The sequence below is a fragment of the Erithacus rubecula genome (genome assembly GCF_903797595.1).
Source record: "Erithacus rubecula genome assembly, chromosome: 1".
In the NCBI taxonomy this organism is placed as follows: Eukaryota; Metazoa; Chordata; class Aves; order Passeriformes; family Muscicapidae; genus Erithacus; species Erithacus rubecula.
In genome coordinates this window covers 18658846-18677275 of record NC_136658.1, presented here as the reverse complement: position 1 = coordinate 18677275, position 18430 = coordinate 18658846, and the positions used below count along the sequence as shown (strand labels likewise).

The 18430-nt window shown below is 36.1% G+C and overlaps 1 protein-coding gene across 35 annotated transcripts in view; it reads right to left on the bottom strand.

Annotated features, from left to right (window-relative positions):
* ABI3BP (ABI family member 3 binding protein) overlaps window positions 1-18430 on the bottom strand; it is a gene marked incomplete at its 3' end in the record, with an annotated part of 130275 nt that overhangs the window by 16310 nt on the left and 95535 nt on the right. For all 35 annotated transcript variants that reach the window (XM_079302282.1, XM_079302286.1, XM_079302291.1 and 32 more), the window contains 9 exons: window positions 18024-18098; window positions 16831-16896; window positions 16428-16502; window positions 11755-11850; window positions 8876-8986; window positions 6122-6205; window positions 4676-4744; window positions 3794-4006; window positions 2223-2334 (listed from right to left, as the gene is read on the bottom strand). In XM_079302282.1, coding sequence (XP_079158408.1) covers window positions 2223-2334; window positions 3794-4006; window positions 4676-4744; window positions 6122-6205; window positions 8876-8986; window positions 11755-11850; window positions 16428-16502; window positions 16831-16896; window positions 18024-18098 — 901 coding nt within the window. The remainder of the gene's footprint in view (window positions 1-2222; window positions 2335-3793; window positions 4007-4675; window positions 4745-6121; window positions 6206-8875; window positions 8987-11754; window positions 11851-16427; window positions 16503-16830; window positions 16897-18023; window positions 18099-18430) is intronic.

Sequence of the window (18430 nt, the reverse complement as noted above, 5' to 3'; positions counted from 1 at the left end):
CCAGCTCTACCTCTTCTTCAGTTCTTCCCTTTAAGGCTAGTTATGGAAAAGTTTCCTTTCTAGTCTTAATGTATTCCTTGAGGAATTTTTAGACATTTCAGGGACTCTGTTAATGAATATTGAGATGTGTTTGATTGTCTCCCTTCCTCCCTTTGCAGTCAGTTTTATCCACAAGTCCATTTCCTTCATCTAATGAGCAGCTCCTGATGGACAGGAGACTTTTATTATGGACATGTGATGTTTCTTGGCAGAACAGATACTGTCTACATGATGCCAGCTGTCTTAACCACTTTCTTGTTTTCCCTGAATTTACTGTGCCAGCATGCCTGGATTTAAGTGGTAACAGGAACTTTTTGTGCTTCAGCCAAAACTATCAAGGTGTCCTCAAAATTAGGAAACACATTTTGCTTGGAATGGGAATTTTATTGAACAAAGCCACTCTGAGGACTTTACATCCTTAAATCTGGTGAGACTTGAGGGACATGAACCACTGCAAAATATATAAAAGTTTTTCAGTTTTGGGCACTGGCCCTCTGGATCCAGAAAGGCTTTCACTACCTTTCCTTTTTGAGGAAATGGTAGCTGCTCACTCCTCAAGAAAAGTTATCCCTTTATATCTTAAGTCAGCCTCCACCAACCAGTCATTCCTGATTTCCTATCTAGCTCCTTGTAAAAAACCACACACCTCAAAAGACTGCTGCAGCCCATGGTTTGCTCTTGCCTCCCACAACCTGAAAGTCTTCTCACAGGTTTGACAGAATTGTTGCTAGTTAAGGTTAAAAACCATCTTATGTGCTTCTGCATAGCTCCTGCATTAATTATGATCTTTCCAATGGCTCTAGCTGGATCTGCCTGTCTTCATCTTGCTTCTTTTCTGAACAAATAGCAGTGTAAAAAGATTTTCCTAGGATCATGTGGACACTGCTCCCAGCAGCAAGGGTTTTTATTTGCTTCAATGTCATTCTACACTTAACCAAACCCATTCCATCTCTGCCACCATGAGACATGAAGAGCTTGAAGGTGGAATTTAAGAGAATCTGCTTAATAATACAGAGCTCCTTTCAAAGATGCAACTGTATTATTTAAAAACAGAACTGAAATGAAAACACAAACAGCACAACCTGACAACTTCAGCAGCACCTATTCCCCTTCTTAGTCACTACTCCAGAAATACATTGTTTTGCCATCCCTTATAAGCCTTTTCAGCTGATCAAGAAAATCAATGCTTGGTACTCAAGCTATGCATTGCCAACATATCCTAATTGCCTCTTAACATGACAGAACTGCAGTTCACCCTCTCACAAGGCACATGCCTTCAGGAAATAACACAGGCATTCTTGAAGCAAAGCACAACAATTCTAGCCCATCTTGTGAGCCCATCTTTTGAAATCTGTCAAATAAACTCTTTTAAGGTATCAAAATTTTCCCATGCATTTAGTTTTCCAAATTCTCTTCCCTTGTCCTCCATTTTGTGCAACAGGTTTTCATTTCTTCTCCTAGGAGCTGCTGGTAACAACAGAGGTTGAACCAGCACCTCAGATTACACCACACATGGCCTAAAAATAAAGTTTCAGCATGGGCTCTATGCAGAATTTTGTGCTGTGTTTCCAATTAATAGATGTTAATAATAGAAAAGGGCAGTTTATCTAAAACAGAAGAATCCATTCACCAAAGCCAAATGGATGATCTTACAGGAAAAACCCCAAGTGTCACTCATTAACTTTCTGATGCAATTAGTAAACAACGTAACAAAAGACAAGGGGTTTTCTTCCCTGCTCTGAATTTTACCATAAAAAGAATAATATTTTTTTTATGAGATTTGATATTTAAAGATAGATCATGCTTATTATAACTAATTGCATGAGAGGCACACCATCAATTGGAACTCATTTTTAATTTGCCAGCTCTTTTAAGTCACCGAAAGAAAATTATATATTCAGGACAAACATGTTTTCCTCTCCACAGTAATTTTCTTACTTTTGACAGGTACAACAAGTCTGATACAACAAGTCACTTCTGCAGCTTGTCCAGACCACAAATACTCTTGGAAGTTTCCTAAAGATTCCTCAAATATGTATTATTTGTTAACTTACAAGAAAGCCAAACCGAACCAGGAGGAAAACTGATTTGGTCTTATTTCCATAGGTATTTCCATTTGATGTAGCAGATGCTGACAGAATAAATTAGTTGGATTAACTTAGAAAATTATATTATTTAACTACCTTGTGTCAGGTTTTAGGTTTTCCACAGTAGAATGGGTTTGATTTGTAGTTATAATTGATTTCTCCTTTTCACCATCAGTTCCTCCATTTTCAGTTGACACAACCTCATACTCTGGAAAATTACAGTAAAGAAAAAATAGATCAAGTAACATCTCTCACTTGAGCTTCTTAAATACAAACAGATAGTGAATGAGTATGCAATTGTACAGGAATTCAACCTTTCTACCTTTTGCCAGCCTGAAGTCAATACATGATTTATACTTTTTAACTCATTCAAGTTGGAAAAGGAAATGCAGGAAATGAATGAGCATGCAAGTATGTGCATGCCCACACAGACACACACCAAGAACTACTGAGTCCATCCAGTGCCTGCTTGTTACTCAGTGCACAAGACAACAAACTGCCCTACACTTCTGTGGCACCACAAAGGAGCAAAGCATGAGCAAAATGGTCTTGTTTCCTGACACTTGCAATTTTTATGGAAACAAGGAGGTAGTGTGATCACTGTTTTGGTTGTTATTTGTCAGACCTTTTCATTATGTTTTGGTTTTGGGCATACCCAGTGAAATCCCTTGGACACAATTAAAGTCAAGCAAAGCAACCATACAAAAAACAAAATGATGCAACAAATTATGTTTTCTGTTTCCGCCTTTCTATCTGAAACAGCAAATTTATTAAAAAAAAGAAAGAAAAGAAAAAAGAAAAAAAAAAAAGATGTGATACCTAAATAAGATGATTGGAAAAACAAGCATAAACTACAAAAATAGAAAGAGATGACAGCAAAATTGGTTTAAGCCTGTCTAAACAAGTAATGTCATACAGGTGCCAATATGAAGCAATCACTGTTTTCAGAAAACAGGATTCAATGCCTTCTCTTGAATTCAGAATGGATTTTGATGAGTCACTAACTGAGTTGCTAGCTAACTTCAGTGTTCAATTTTCACCAGCGAGTGTTGAGATACAGAAGATGATGGAAGAATTAAGAATGACTGAGTTGCATGTTTACCTGTCTGTGTGCTGAGTCCTGCATGACTCACATGCATTTCTTCTCAATATAAACCCCTTAATTTAGAAATGAAAAAAACCAGATTCTTTTAACAGAGAGGGCTTGTTAACCCTCTTGCAGTGGCAAAGTTCTACTGACTTACAAGATGGATTTAAGCTTTGAATGTGTCTGGCCCACTGTGAAACAGCATCCTCAGGTCAAGAAAGATGCCTACATTGTTTGTGTGAATCTATACGTATATTGCTTTATTGTTGGAACTTCTTGACTAGATCTTACCAGATCCTGTAAAGAGGGAAGCCAGAAAATTGGAGAAGATATGGAGTCATATACTTCTTAAGTACCTTTTTGTGCCAGCACTGACACCAATGATCCTTGTTGTTATATATTATAAATCTTGTTATAGTCTAGCATTTTCTTATCCACACTGGAGCTGATAAGGACCCCTACTGGGTTCCTTGAATCCCTGGGGATTAAAGTACTTTTAAATAGCAAAAAACTACTGTGAAAGTAAATTAAGCTAGAAATATGGTATTATCACACAATGGAGGAAAGAAATCAAACCAACCAGTAACGGTGTCATTGTCTGGTTTTTCCCAATCTAGTATGACAAAGGATGGACAGCCCTCTACAGTCACCACTGTGAGGTTGGTAGGAGGGTTTTGTGGAGGACGAGTGGGCTCTTCCTTGCTGCCAACTTCTTCTTGTGGAAAATGTTCCAGAGAGCTTGTGATGGAGCAAGGCACATCATCATCTTTCTTCATGTACTTGACATGGGGGGCTAAGAACAATAGGAAACAGCTGTTATTCAATAGAGTGTTATTACAAAATGGCAGTGCCATTTCCTCTGGTGCACAACATCCATCCCAGGACACCAAGAAAAAATCTGCACAAGCAAAACAGAAAGCTTTCAGAATAAATCCCATATATTCAATAGTAAGCTGCTGGTTTTCATTTTTGTTTCTTTTTGATTTTGTTTGTGTTTTTGCAGTTATTTTTTGGTTTTTTTGCTTGTTTTTAAAATTTTACTTATTGTTGTTTGACCTGGAGTCTGCACTGCCTTCACCCCCTTCCCACTGATGAAATGACATTCTGAAGGTATCAGCAGGTGATACACACTGTTTGAAGGAATTAAAATCTGTCACAAAATAGAAAAATCAACTTTATTTCTTCTATAGTTAAATGAGACTATAATTCTACTTGCAGCTTTTGAGGGGTATGCTCATACAAACACATTACATACACTTTATTTCATCAGAAGGAGCAATAACTTTAGTCCAGAAAGTAAAATTCTGTCAAGAAAATGCTGCCACTTTCAGCTGCCACTGAAGTGACACAGAATCAAATAAAATTTTGTCCTTTGAATAACTAAATAAGATAATTTGATACAAGATAACTCAGACTTCACATGCTCCCTGAAATAAAAATACCATAGCTATGAATATCCTACCTTGGTACCTTGGTTTTCCTGATGAATCTGTTTCTGATGTAGGACTTGAGCTGAAGACAGTTGCATCAACTGTAGAAAAAACAGTTATAATTTGTAATAAATAAAAGTTTCAGTGTTAGAACTGCAGCATTTCACAGCTCCTTTGGTATTTTAAATCATTGTAAGAATAGATATATGGTAGACATTTGCTGCCAGGTCTCTACATTTTAGGTGCTCCATGTTTTCTGTGATGTTGTACAGAAAACCATAATAAAAATGACAGATTTAATGACTTCTGTTCTATTCAGTTCATGCAATACATGTAAAATACTTTTAAGGCCATTGTCCTAGGTTTGCTTCAACTGAATTTTTTAGTAAGGAAGAAAATTGTCAGCCACAGAAAAAGGATCTTTTTGCACTGTGCTGGCTGTTTAGCTTGGAGATTTTTGATGTTCTGGGGATATAGAACTGTTACATTGGTGCAGTAGCTTCTCTGAAAATAACAACAAGGGAATAAAAAATTCTGTCTTCAGAGTGTACACCTTCCACAAAATTGGAAGGAAATTGAAAGCAAATGCACTGGTGAAGAGAAATGTGCTAAAGCAGGCAGGATTCATGATATAGTGTGGTATTAATTAGCCACTACACTGAATGTGATGCAAATACTACAATGGACTTCAACAGATAAAACACAATACCTTTCCAACAAGTATTTAAATAGATCTAACATCCAACTTGCTTCACTGAGCACTGAGGGTCACAGTGAATTCATTATCATTGTCAGGAGATAAGAATTTAAGTGTTACTATAAATCCAGGAAAATCAGAAGCAGCATCATTCATGACAATACATCAAGAACTGCACATCTGGGCTCAAAAATTCTAAGCACATCCTCCTCCAAACCCTTTACTGTATGCCACCTTGAAAAGACTTAGCTCTGAGTTTGTAATCAACTCTCAGTTTGATAAAGGGCAAATAACCCACTGACAACTAGGATTGCACTACAGAAATTTTTACAATTTAAATGGTGGCATTTTCATCAAATGAAGGAGGATATCACATCTATGATGAGCACTATCAGTCACTGACAAATAATATTTTGAATTTATGTCCTGGGAAAATCAAAATCCAGGAAAAGAAGTGCACAGCTTTAAATGGCCACTAAATAGTATGGAAAGCCTTCTATCCATGCATGGATTTATAGGAAAATGGAACCCTTGTCATGCTCTCAGTTGTCAAGATGTGTAAGAGAGGAGAACTAGATCTCAGTCAAATCAGAAAAGTCACTCAGTGGCATAAAAGAAATCAGAATCACCCCAGACAGAATATTTTTATGTTAAATACACAGTGCCTCAATAAAGTTTTGGGAAGGGAAGCAAAAGAAAAATGGAAACCTTATTGTTAATTTAAAAAATAAAAAAAAAAAAAGAAAAAAGAAGAAACCAGAACTGTTTGTAATATGCTCACCATAGTCCTCCGGAGTTGCAAAAGCTGTTGGTGTCTTATGTAATGTTCCTGTCCTCACAGGTGATGTTGGTCCAGCAGGCTTAGCTACAGTGACAGATGGAGGGACTTGTAGCAACAAGACATTCAGCATTTGAAGGAATCAAACAGCTTTCTGATTTTCTAAGAGAACTCAGTTTTGTGACAACTGCTTCATGCAACAAGTGTTTTCATTCAAATCATAGTAATTCCTCAGCTGCATTTAGGAAAGTTCTGAACTGTGCTAGCTGAAAATGTAACCTAATTCTGAAACTCAGGAAGAAAATTCTTTGCTACTTTGAGGTTGTCTTGGAGATTTAGTCAGCTAGAATACAACCTGGTTTAATGTACACATCCTACACATATTTACGCAAAATGACAAGAATTGACATTCTGTTCCTTAAAGGAAGAGCACATTTCTTCCTGAGCTGCAAGACACAGTAGCTGAAGTCAGCACCTGAAACTGGGACTCTTTCCTCAAATATAGGTAAGATTAATTTCTGCTCTTGATACAGCACATACACTAGCAAGGGTGGTGCTGGAACATTTATAGTGATAAACACCAAGTCCTTAACTGTGGTTTGCATTAAGAGTTGTTTAACCACAGAACAGTACTGGAGCTTCCACTAAATGAAATTAGGATACATTTCAAATAAAAGCAAAGAAAATGCAGCCAAGACCAGCATTTTGAACATTTATAACACTAACTCAAGAAGAAAGGTTTTCTTGCTGAACTCATTTCTGTAGTAGGTTGCATAAGTCTGGACAGAAACTGACTGATAGAGGCAATATTATCACCTATAATTAAACAGCTATTTTAAAAAAGTATTTTAGATTATGTGGCATTGCTTTTATTCTTCAGCTGTTACCACCTAATAAAGAAAACAGGTTTCTAAGAGGCAAACAATCCATGGTAAAGGTCTTGACTTCTTGCATAATAGCTGTAAAAGACAAGAATTAAATTCATGAACCATGCAGGTATTCCCAGATAACCATGATATGACAGTGAAATCTCAACCCTGAAGAGTCAAGAACTATATAATGTAGTTACCTCCCCATCACACATGCTGCAGAACATGGCAACTGAAGGCAGAACTCTGGTGAGCCAAGTTTAAGACAACAAAAATGCCTACTTTCCACTAATTTTCTTAATAAAGTGGAAGTCTGAAAGATTGTCACTAGAGTTTAGTTTCACAAAGTTCCTGGAACTTTGATTTCCATTTTTTTTTCCATTCAGGACACTTTTAATATCTGCATAGAAACCTTTCCATAATATCCACTGGATGAGTTAGAAAGATGCAAGTAAGGAATTAATCACAGTGTTAATGAGAAAGAGGACAGAATTCTGACAGGGAAAATCCAAGAAGAAAATTGAGGCAAATTTTTTCCTGTTTCCAGTACAGTGGAACTGTCTCTCCAGGGAACCAGAAGAAACAAAATTACAGGGTTTAAAACCAAGCTGGATAAAACACTAGGAAACACAGAAGGAAGAAAATATTCTACTGTCCCCACAGGGAAGAACCAGATCATTTAACCAATTTATTCCATCTTGAAAGCCTAGGAAGCTATGGCAAATGCTGGCTATCACATAACCTGGCTTCCACTGTAAGGAAAAAGGTTGAAATTTCAAAACACTGGTAAATTAATTAGACACTTAGTGGAGAGGACTAGCATAGAGCCCAACACAAGCAAAAGAAAATATATCAGGTCTAAGACTGGTGACATCTTCTGTTTTCTTGGAACTATTACTAAGGAAACACCACCCATCAACAAGTACAGACACAGTATTTCAGTCTTGGCTCTGCTGATGAATAAGTATATAGGTTGTCTCATCCAGCTTGCTACTCATCAGCCACACATAATACTGAAGTATTATTTAGGCCTTTACTACCTTAATAGCACACAAAGTCCCAAATGAAATAAACAAAAAAACCCCACAATAGGAAATCCAGTAGAACTGTAAATTCACATACAGCTGTATATTCTTATATATAAATACCTTTATATTTCCAAAAAACTACAGAGATCAGTATGAAGAGGAAAGAAGCTGTCATGATGCTAAGGTTAAGCAGATGATAGTTTCTGACTACAAGGGATAATGTTAGCCTAAGGATTCTTACTTAGAATCCACTGACAAAACATCCACGTGGATATTGAATACCCACTTCAGGATAATCTTAAAATAAAATAGGAAAGGTGAAAGTCTCTGTGCTATCTTAAACCAATAGTGAGAAGCCAGAATACTTCAGCACAATAATCAAGCTAAATTCTATACATGAAACAACTCAGCTTGCTCTGTCTCTCAGTGCAGTTAGTTGTCTGGGTGGTTGTTAGCTCATTTTTTGAAGGGGTAAATGGATGTACCATATATATGTGTGAGAAATTCCATAACCAAAAACCACTCAGGACTAGGCACTGAAGCACAATAGTGAACATCTTCCATCCAACATGCACATTAAATAGCAAGAAATTATATTAGTAGACATGAAATATTCTTAAGGTTGCTATTTTGCTTTCTGCTCCATTACTAGTCATGATTTCGCTATAACCAGGTTGGGGGAAAAAAAAGGAAATCGTTTTTGTACAAAGACAAAAGACACAAGGCCTGTGTGCTCCAAAAGACTAGTTTCTATAGATACCACAGATCAAAGAAATCTATGCTATAGAATTGTCCTATACCCTGCTAGTCAGTATAATCTCACACACAATAAAATATTTATGCTGACAAGGCTGAAATACCTGGACTCCCTGGTTTACCAGTCACGGTGTTAGGGGGCAGAGGTTTTCTTCTCATTTGTGTAGGTCTGGCAGGAGGTACAGGAGGGTGCTGGGGGCCAGGTGGTGTAGTCACTGAATGATATTACAAGACAGAATTATTAATTATTTAGCCTCAAATTCCATAAAATCAGAAACACGCCAGAAGTTATATTCTAACTTCTCAAGCAATGTTTCATGTCTAATTTAATATCAAAAGTGGAGGTGAGATTAGGAGCTGATCTGAGTTGTATTTTCATCCTTGAATTCCCTGAGAACCGTGTGCCATATTTTAAAGCTGAAAAAATGTAGGTCCTTTGGGATTTTGTACAAATATTTCAGTGTTTCACTTGTTATGTAGCTATTCATTTTTGTCAACAGTAATTTTCTGGCATTCAAATGGACACACAATAAACAACACTTCAATGTGCTAGGAAACATCTTCAGTATCCTACTGACAAAATTTCTGACCTCTTGTACTTTCTGACTAATACAACTGGCCACTCTCAGCTTGAAGCAAAAGATGTGAGAAAATGAAATTATCATAAGGAGCACTTTATTCTATGCCATTCAAAACTGAAAAAAGTTACTGTCACCTCATACACTGACATGGCTAAAGGCAATTACTGTTGTAGAAACTTCTGAAGAACGCAACTTGGTTATTTCAGTGTGCAGTCCCAGCCAGTACCCATTAAATTTATCTGATAATGTCCTTTGACAGTGAGGTCTAAAAGGCAAACCTAAGCCTCTTAATTCATACTTACTTGTATTTTCCAGAAAATTATGAAGGATTTTATTATACAAAGGAAAGCCAAAGGAAAAGGAAAAGATTTTTGTTCCACTATTCACCTTTGCCCTTCTTTCCTTAAGAAAATCCAGGAGATATGTGCAACACATTTATGTAACAAAAGCCTTTTTGTACCTAAAAGGAGAAAATCCTCAAGAGCAATATAATTCTCAAAAGGCTGCCAAAGTCAACAACCATGCAAGCTGCCTGATACTGAATTACTGGCTCCACAGGGTACCTCAGGTCCTATGTATCAGACCTTGGGTTATCCTATAAATAGAAAGATGGTGGGCGAGAAGGGAGCAGATCCAAGGACTCATTTAGGAAAGCTTTTTGGAAATACTTACAATACATAAACAGGAATATCTCCATCTCTCTTCCCTTTTGTTTTTTGGACTCTTGTAGTCACTTATAAAACAGTTGTTGTTTGGGTTTTTTTAATTCCTCAGATCAAGACAGAAAATAATGCTCTATGTAATTAAGGAGAATGCAGTGGTTTTGAAAAGAGCATTTGTAGGTTTCATAGTCATTTTTAGTCTCCAGATGGAGATGAAAAAAATACGCTTAATGCCTGAAAAAGTATAATAAATTCCTGTATATATGTCATCATACCCTAGATATTACTATTTGGTAGTATTCATCATTACTTTTCCCCCTACCTGTAATTACAGAAGGGATTGTCCCAGATATTAATGAAGTAAAATGTGCAAGTATTGACTTGCCAGTGGTCTATATCATCTTTTCTGAACAGGTGGGGTGGAACTGCTTGATCTTTAAAGGTTCCTTCTTACCCAAACCATTCTATGATTCCATGAATTTTGATGTACATATTCAGGCCTCAGGAAGAGAGCTGAGATTGCAGTTATACAAGAAAATTAAGAAGCAGCAGCAGCTAATTTCACAACCATACCCAACTGCCTTTTATGACTACAGTTCAAGGTACTGGCTTGCCTCAAAGCTCTAAAAGCTTTAGACATCAAATGTCATATAATGAGTAAAAGTTGGTCTTAATGTCCCTTCAAACCCATGTGCATAAAAAACCTTCAGGTATCTGCAAATCACAAGCAGGATTTACTTAAGGAAACACTACTGCCTGACATTCAGTAACAAAAAATGCAGAGTATTATCCTTGTTTTCAGTTTACACTTTCCCTTCAGCTGCTACAAACCACACTAGACTTAATCTTTGTAAAGGACAGTGGTCAGACTGAATAAATTTAAAAATGATAAAACAGCAGAACCTGGCCATCAAGATAGGCTCTTATCTTTGTAGAGTAAGTTAGGTGCAAAGGAAATTCAACAAGGGCTAGGAACGAATAGCAGCTTATAAAATATTAACATGTTCTCAAAGGAGAAGCTACCTAAAAAGAACATCTACAGCTGAGTAGTAAATCCAAGAGTAAAACAAAAAAGGTTTCATTTCAGTCAGTTTCTTTGTCAGAAAAAAACCAAACTCCACAGCTAAAGCAAATTCAGTGCCTGGTTATGATTATGAAACAGAGAAATTCTTTACATATCAGTGTATTTACCTGTTGTATATATGTTTCAGTTAAAACATTTTGATTGTTTTGAATATATTATTGCAAGACTTGCTAGAAGAGTAAACCTTACAAGTCTTGTGTTGCACAAATAAAAAACCCTGTAACCTCATTTACTCCACATTCTTATTTTCCGTCAAGCCTAATTTTCTAATTTTCCCAACAATCCCAACATTCAACAAAACTTCCTTATACATGGCAGTAAAGTTGGTTATGCTTTTACCTTATTCACCTTTGCTATGTGGAAACTATTAGCATGAAAAAAAGACAGTGCTCATGGTATTGTGGCTGTTAGATCATAAGGATACAACTCTGGTGGGGAAAATTTCTACCATATGTAGTGTGTAAGCAGTGGCTATAAATTCTTATTTTTATCTCTTTTAGTAACAACCTGAAGCCATAAGAATGTGTATTGATTAGGATGACTAAGAATTATTTGTTCTTCTCAGTGGAGGTGCTTTGTGTGCAGAAAAGGCAGTGGTTTTATTTTTATAAACAACTGTTAAAAATTGTTTTATTGTCTACTCTTATTAACCTTACCAGAAATTGGCTTTTGCCAGGTGTCAACATATTCTGGAGGTCTTTTGACACCCATGTCAATTGGTCTGGCAGTAGCCTCAGGTGTATAAAGATAATCTGTGAAAAAAAGGAAATTAAATAAGTATCTACAGTGTGGTACCAAGTCATGGAATACTTGTATGTTGAATATCTTCAAACTCCAGCTGACATCATATGTAAAACCATCTATGTTTTTACTGATAACTTGGTGATATCCATTATCTTCTTATTCAGATAAGTAGAAAGTGATCTTGTTCTACAAAGTCTTCAGTTTAATTCTAAACATTCCTCAAGTGAAGTATATTTGGGAAAAGCAAATTAATAAGATGAAGAGGTAACAGATGAGTTAAACCAAGATTATATGTGGAAAAATTAGTAGAGAGAACATTCTAGTTATTCAGTGTAAAGAATAAAATGTCCATTGATTCTGGCAAAGTTCTCCACCCCATAGTAAGATCTCTGGTCATCCTCTATATTAAATGGTTAGAGCAATTCTGGACCAAGTATATTCACCATATTTGGAGTACAGGAGACAAAGTATACACAACATCCAGTTTGTATATAAGACACAGCCCTACGTAAAATTTATATAAACACATTTTAAGAAAAGTAAGTGGCATTAAAAGATCAACACAACTCCTGGTACAGAACAACTGTTTGACCTGCTGGTATTTATAGGACAGTCAGACTGTTAAATTAGTATGTTTTCTCTACACAAATTAAGTATATTTGCTTTATAAAAACTGCAGATATAGTAAACCAAGAAGATGCACTGCAACTTCATCCTGTTTGTGGGAAAGAACTGCCCCTTCCCTAGCTCATGATGTGAGACAAATACCCTTAAAATTTCATATATTTTAAAAAATATAAATCTCAATATTACTTTAATTATCAAATTACAACCCTGTTCCAACATGGTCTAATCACTTCAGCCGAAGATTTCATAGATTTATAATCTGTTTCTCCATTTGTTTTGATATTTCACTGGTATTTTAATGGTATAAAGCAGATAATTTCTCAACTACTTTAATGTTTGACCATTTTTGTTGTATGTTCCTTACAATTCCACAGTCCATACATGATAAACAATCTACTGAAGGTTAAAGTAAGCTGGGAGTAAGACCTGCATTAAGCTGGGAACAGTATTTCAATACACTTTCAAGTGACATAAAAGTTTGTGTTTTTAACACGAGGTACCTGCATAACCAAATTTTGCTGTATTTGTCATAGCACTTGCCTTATTCTACCTAATGTAACTTGCTTATTAAAAGAACTTATCACACTCATCCATTTTAACAGAATTGAAAATAGAGCTATTACTTGCATATGTCTTTGTGTCTTCTTTTAATTCTATTTTTTTTCTTAGAAACATTCATAAGGTCTGGAACATTTTTAAACTAAACTCTTTGTCGTTAATTGTAGGCACATTATTAGAAGGGTGGATCATTTTAAGGGAAATAATGGAAAAAGTGCTCTTGATAAAGTAAACTGAAATACCTTTATACTTGAGTTCCTCTGGAACTTGACTATGCACACAGAGTTTAAAAAATAGAAAGAAAATAGAACACAAAGTTAATGGCCATTTTAATGAAAACCATGTATGCCTCCCTTTCACAAGGGAAATGGAAATGTTGCTCAAAGTTTGTTTGCTGACATTTGTCAGGAAGCTCAGTAGATCAAGAGCAGTATTTATATGGTGAGGATTAAATTAAAAAACAGCCCAGTAAGGTTAAGTTACATACACTAACATGAAAAACCATCTCAATAAAACAGAGAAAATGACTGAAACACGGCAAAACCTAAAAGGAATGCTAGTCATGAGGAAGCAATCCCTGCTTTTACCACCTGGCACTACAGCTGGCCAGGAGACTGAAAGCCTGCCAGGAAATCAGCCACAGCCCCATGTGCTGGTGCAGGAGCTGGAAAAAACAAATTCCACTGCTTATCACTGGGGCCCTGCAGCTGCCAAGCACTCTCTGCATGGGGTGAAGCATATCTTTGCACTGAGGCTAATGAGCCCAGTCAGGGAGAAAAACAGAGTGCACTCAACAGCCAGCCCAGCAAAGTTAGCTAGGAATTAAAGTATCCAAACTGGTGTCCAAACAATGGGATATGCAAGAATAAGTGATGTTATGTCTAATGGTAAGTCTGAAAACATATTGTTACATATAGAGCATATTCCTAACAGAGCAGTTAAAATTTCTGATCATCTTAGATCAAAAGTTCAGGATAAGTTTTGATAAGCCAACCGCTGAAAAATAAGGAAAAAGGAACTTTTTTTTGTCTCTGCTCAACTTGAAGATTTGGCATTCCAGGTTACACAGTCCTTTTCTATGTCACTTTTGCAGAATAGATAATTAATTGCACATTGCTTGGGAGAGATACAGAAGATTTCTTTATTTGGTTACCTGAAATCCTTTCATGCTAATTTATTTTTGTGGGCACAGTCAGCCTTGTGTCTCAGACACTGGCACAATACTGCAATTTACTGGCCTTACATAAGATTTGGGATTTTACTTACTGATCATCAAGAAAAGTGCTGACTGAATAGTTGTGACAAGCTGCACTCCCCTCTCAAGATGCCAAAAATGTAAGAAATTATTGGTGATTTATCTTGCACTTCTCAGAAGAATGGTGCAGATTCACAGAAAGGTGTCAATGAGTTGTTGTGGCAGGGGGGTTGGAGGTACAAAGAAGTGGGGAGGAGAAAACAAAGGCCAGACCTTTGGTACTTTGGATACCAAAGTTGACTTTAAGGGCTCATTTGGCAGGACAGGAAATTTAGCCAAGAGACATCTACAGGAAGTTTCTTCAACTTGGAGAAAAGAGACACTTATGTAGCTTGGCAATGGAAACCACTACTGGAAGTATCATTTTTCAGAAGAATTCTAAAAGAAGGTACTTATTTACCAGTGAGTACACATAGCATACACAGTAGAGAGTAGTTTTTGACACCATCTACCACCATGAAACTCTAGCTCTTCCTGGCAACAGACATGGAAATAGTAACAAATGGTGGGCACACCAAGAGGGCTACTTACAATATGATTGCTTAAAACAATACCTTAGCAGCATCTAGCACAAAAATCTCCATGTAACAGTTTATTACTATTATGTTTATACTACTGATTTACTTACTATGTATTCATTTCTGCTGGTATTTTTTTATAACCTACCAATACTTCTGCTGCAGTTACAACTATAGGGGAAAAAACTCAAAGTACTGTGTACAGTGTAATTGTGTGTTTATGCATAATGTCATAATGTCATCACTCCTGGAGACCTGTGTGCATTCTCTTATTCCAGTAATCAGACATCAGAAAGCTCATTGTAAGGTGACTTTCATCACAAGTGAACAACAAAACCTTTTGACCCACAACTACTGAAATTGGGCACTTAATGCTTTAACTGGCTCTGATGTCCTGGAATTTGATGGCCCCATTTAATTTACCAGAAGGACAAAGAAAGGTAAAGAACATATACCTCTAATGAAGGCATTCAGAAGTGTATGCCACATTCTAAACAGGTTTAATTCAATTTAAATATACAACCATCTCTTCTGAGTTTTTACCATTTCTAACAACATGGTGGGCTTGTGAAAATGTACAGGAATGAGTAGCTCAAGCCATTCTCAAGCCATCAGCAACAGGTATTAAATTGCCAAATATACCAGAAAGAAACATTACACATGAAAAAGTATTTAGAATAGATGGAATATCCCCTTCAGGCTATCCTAATCTAGCTAGCATAGAAATTCTAACAGCAGCCAGCAATAATATTGGACAACAGCAGTTTTAGTGGATGATCAGCCAAAAGCTTGTCTTGAATATGTAAATTACTTATTTATATTATTTATTATTTTCAACTTGAATTGTTGATGGAGAATCTCAAAATTATCTATTTGATTAACCAATGACTGTATTAAAAAATAAAATCCCCAATGTTATTTGTACTGATGTAATAAATTAACATTCTATGAAATAAAAAAAAAAAACAAACATGGATTCATTATGAATTAGCATTGAAGATACTATGTTGATTGGATGGAAAAATCAAGCACAACTAAAAAGGGATCAATTATTTTTTCCCCAACCAGACCTGTACTTTTAGTGCTTAGCAACATTTGTTATCTGCTTGTTTAAGGGCATGGAAATGGAAGTTCTCACTGTCGTCTGCCACCCACCAATATGGAATTTTTTGGTGATCAAGTATCCAAGCCTGAACACTAGACAGTCCAAATACTGCATGGTCTGAATGTGAACACCCCATGTGCATAGAGAGTAACCAGAAGGATACTTGGCTTTAAGGCTTCCCTACCAAGCCTCTTGACTTGGCCTCAAACAAATGGGTGACCCTTTTCAATGAAGCGTTTTCCAGTAATTACTGTGGATCTAACACCTAGAAAACATTAGTAAACAGCAGCCACACAACAATCTGTAAAATTACACAGACTGAATGCCAATGTAATTTCATAATCACCCTCAGAAAATATATAACAAGATCAGTAGAAGCAATTACACATGGCACTCTGAGGAATTAAATTCTGTAATAAAACACAACGAGATATTTTGCAGGGCTCAAGATGACTTGGGGAAGTCACATTCCAGTCTTTTATTGATAAATTTTAAAAAACCACCCCAAACCCAGAACTCTACCTGTTGTTGGCACAATCCACTTTGGCAGTCCAGGTGCTTTTGTTCTGGCTGGTGCTAGTGTGGTTTTACTAAAAGCTGTGAGAGAGTTTTGAAGGAAAGACGAACAAAGAAGAAAAAATAAAGAAGTTACTATGAGAAGAATACCCAACATACTTGTATGTGATGCCAAGAATACCACATTAGAGAAGAAGCAGCAACACCTGCTGTGATGACACACATAGTTTTGGTTTATTTTCTTTTCTTTTTTGTTTCTGATTTGGAAAGGCTTTACCACTAGACTAATTAATTGATTGAAAAATACACCTTTTTTTTTCTCCCAGCAATAGTTAAAATTCCACTAAGAATAGATGAAATTAGCTAACTATTTAACCTCCTCCCCATCCCAGATTGAATAAACAATTACCAGGTCTGGTCTCTGATTTATCCAATGGCCTTGGTCTTGCAGAAGTGAGATGAGTTTTGTAAGGTGCTAAAAGAAATAAGGTCCTGTCAATGCTGTGTGTAAAAAAATACATACAGAGCAGTGCAATTTGCCAGACAAAAAGGTCCATGCACCAATGTGATACAGCAAAATGGACACATGAGAGCTCTATGAGTTCTAAACCAAAATGCATGTGGAAAATGCTAGTTTCTTTAGTGGCCAGATGACTCCATCATGCAGTCTGACCAGTTACATTCATATGTAGGTTTAGGAAAAAGATGTAAAATATTTACAGCCAGTTACCCAACTGTATATGGATACAGAGTTAGCTCTGCAAGGTATCCATGGCCTTAAGACATTTAATTAGGTTCTGTAAAAAACAAACAAACAAAAAACCTCAAAATAAAACACCAAACGGAACCCCCCCAAACCAAAGACTTAGCTAAAACTATGAAACATTAAAATATTGCTGTGGAAAACCACTGGGAGCATTCAGTGCAGACACTGTGCAGGGCAGCTGAAGCACAGCATTATCAGCAAGGTTGAAATCAGAATCCCTCAACCTTTTTTTATTATTGCCTTTCACTTACAAAATAATTTTGATACTCTAGATGTTATGGGATCTGTGAAAATCACACTGGAAATTGAAAGCATAAGCAGTAGTCACTGTTATCTTGTGCTCAATTAGCAATGTCTGAAAATCAGTTTTTTTAAGTCAAACTGAATATTTGATATTCAAGACAAATAAACGTCCAACCCATAGCACTTACTCCAGCCTCTCCAAAGCATCAGAGAAAATATTTATGCAGGACAGAACACATTGCTCATTTCTGACACTTAGACTGGGGAAGTTTTACAGATTTAGATTTTGTAAGGAAAAAGCTGGAGCTCAGTTTACATCGATGTTTGCAACACTATATACATGAGTATCCAATACACAGCTCTAATACTGTTCAACAACTTCATATAATCTTTGATATTTGAGGCAATACTGAGCAAATCCCATTTTCAGAGAAATATATGATAATATTTGATAATGGGAAAAATAAATTATACTACCTATTTGAAACAGTTTTAAAGGTAACAATGAACAGAGCATAAAACATTAAACTGTGCTGATTTTACTTAAGATCTACAGATTGTCAATACAACTTAAGAATATCTTTAAAAATTACCTGTATCAAACCAAGGAATTTCAGTTGCTTGACCAATTTTGGGCCTGGGTGAAATGTGGTATGTTTCATTGGGAACTGAAAATGGATATATTACCACTTATCAAATGCAAATAATTTCCTTTTAAACACAAGACATCACAGGTGAAAGAAAATTCAAACTGTCTGTGCAGATCATAAACAAAAGAGTCAGTGCTAGAAATATGGCTGAAAATCATGCTTTAATACATGTAAAAGTCTTTTCAAGTCTAGTAAGATATATATCATTAGTAAGTCAGACAAAATCAGGAAAGGTGATAAGGCATTGTCTTTTTACATGACTCTTCAGCCTCGTACATATAGTATTTCTATAAAAAATTGCATGAAGAAGAAAAATGGCTGGAAAATTAAAACCAGCAACATTTTGTACA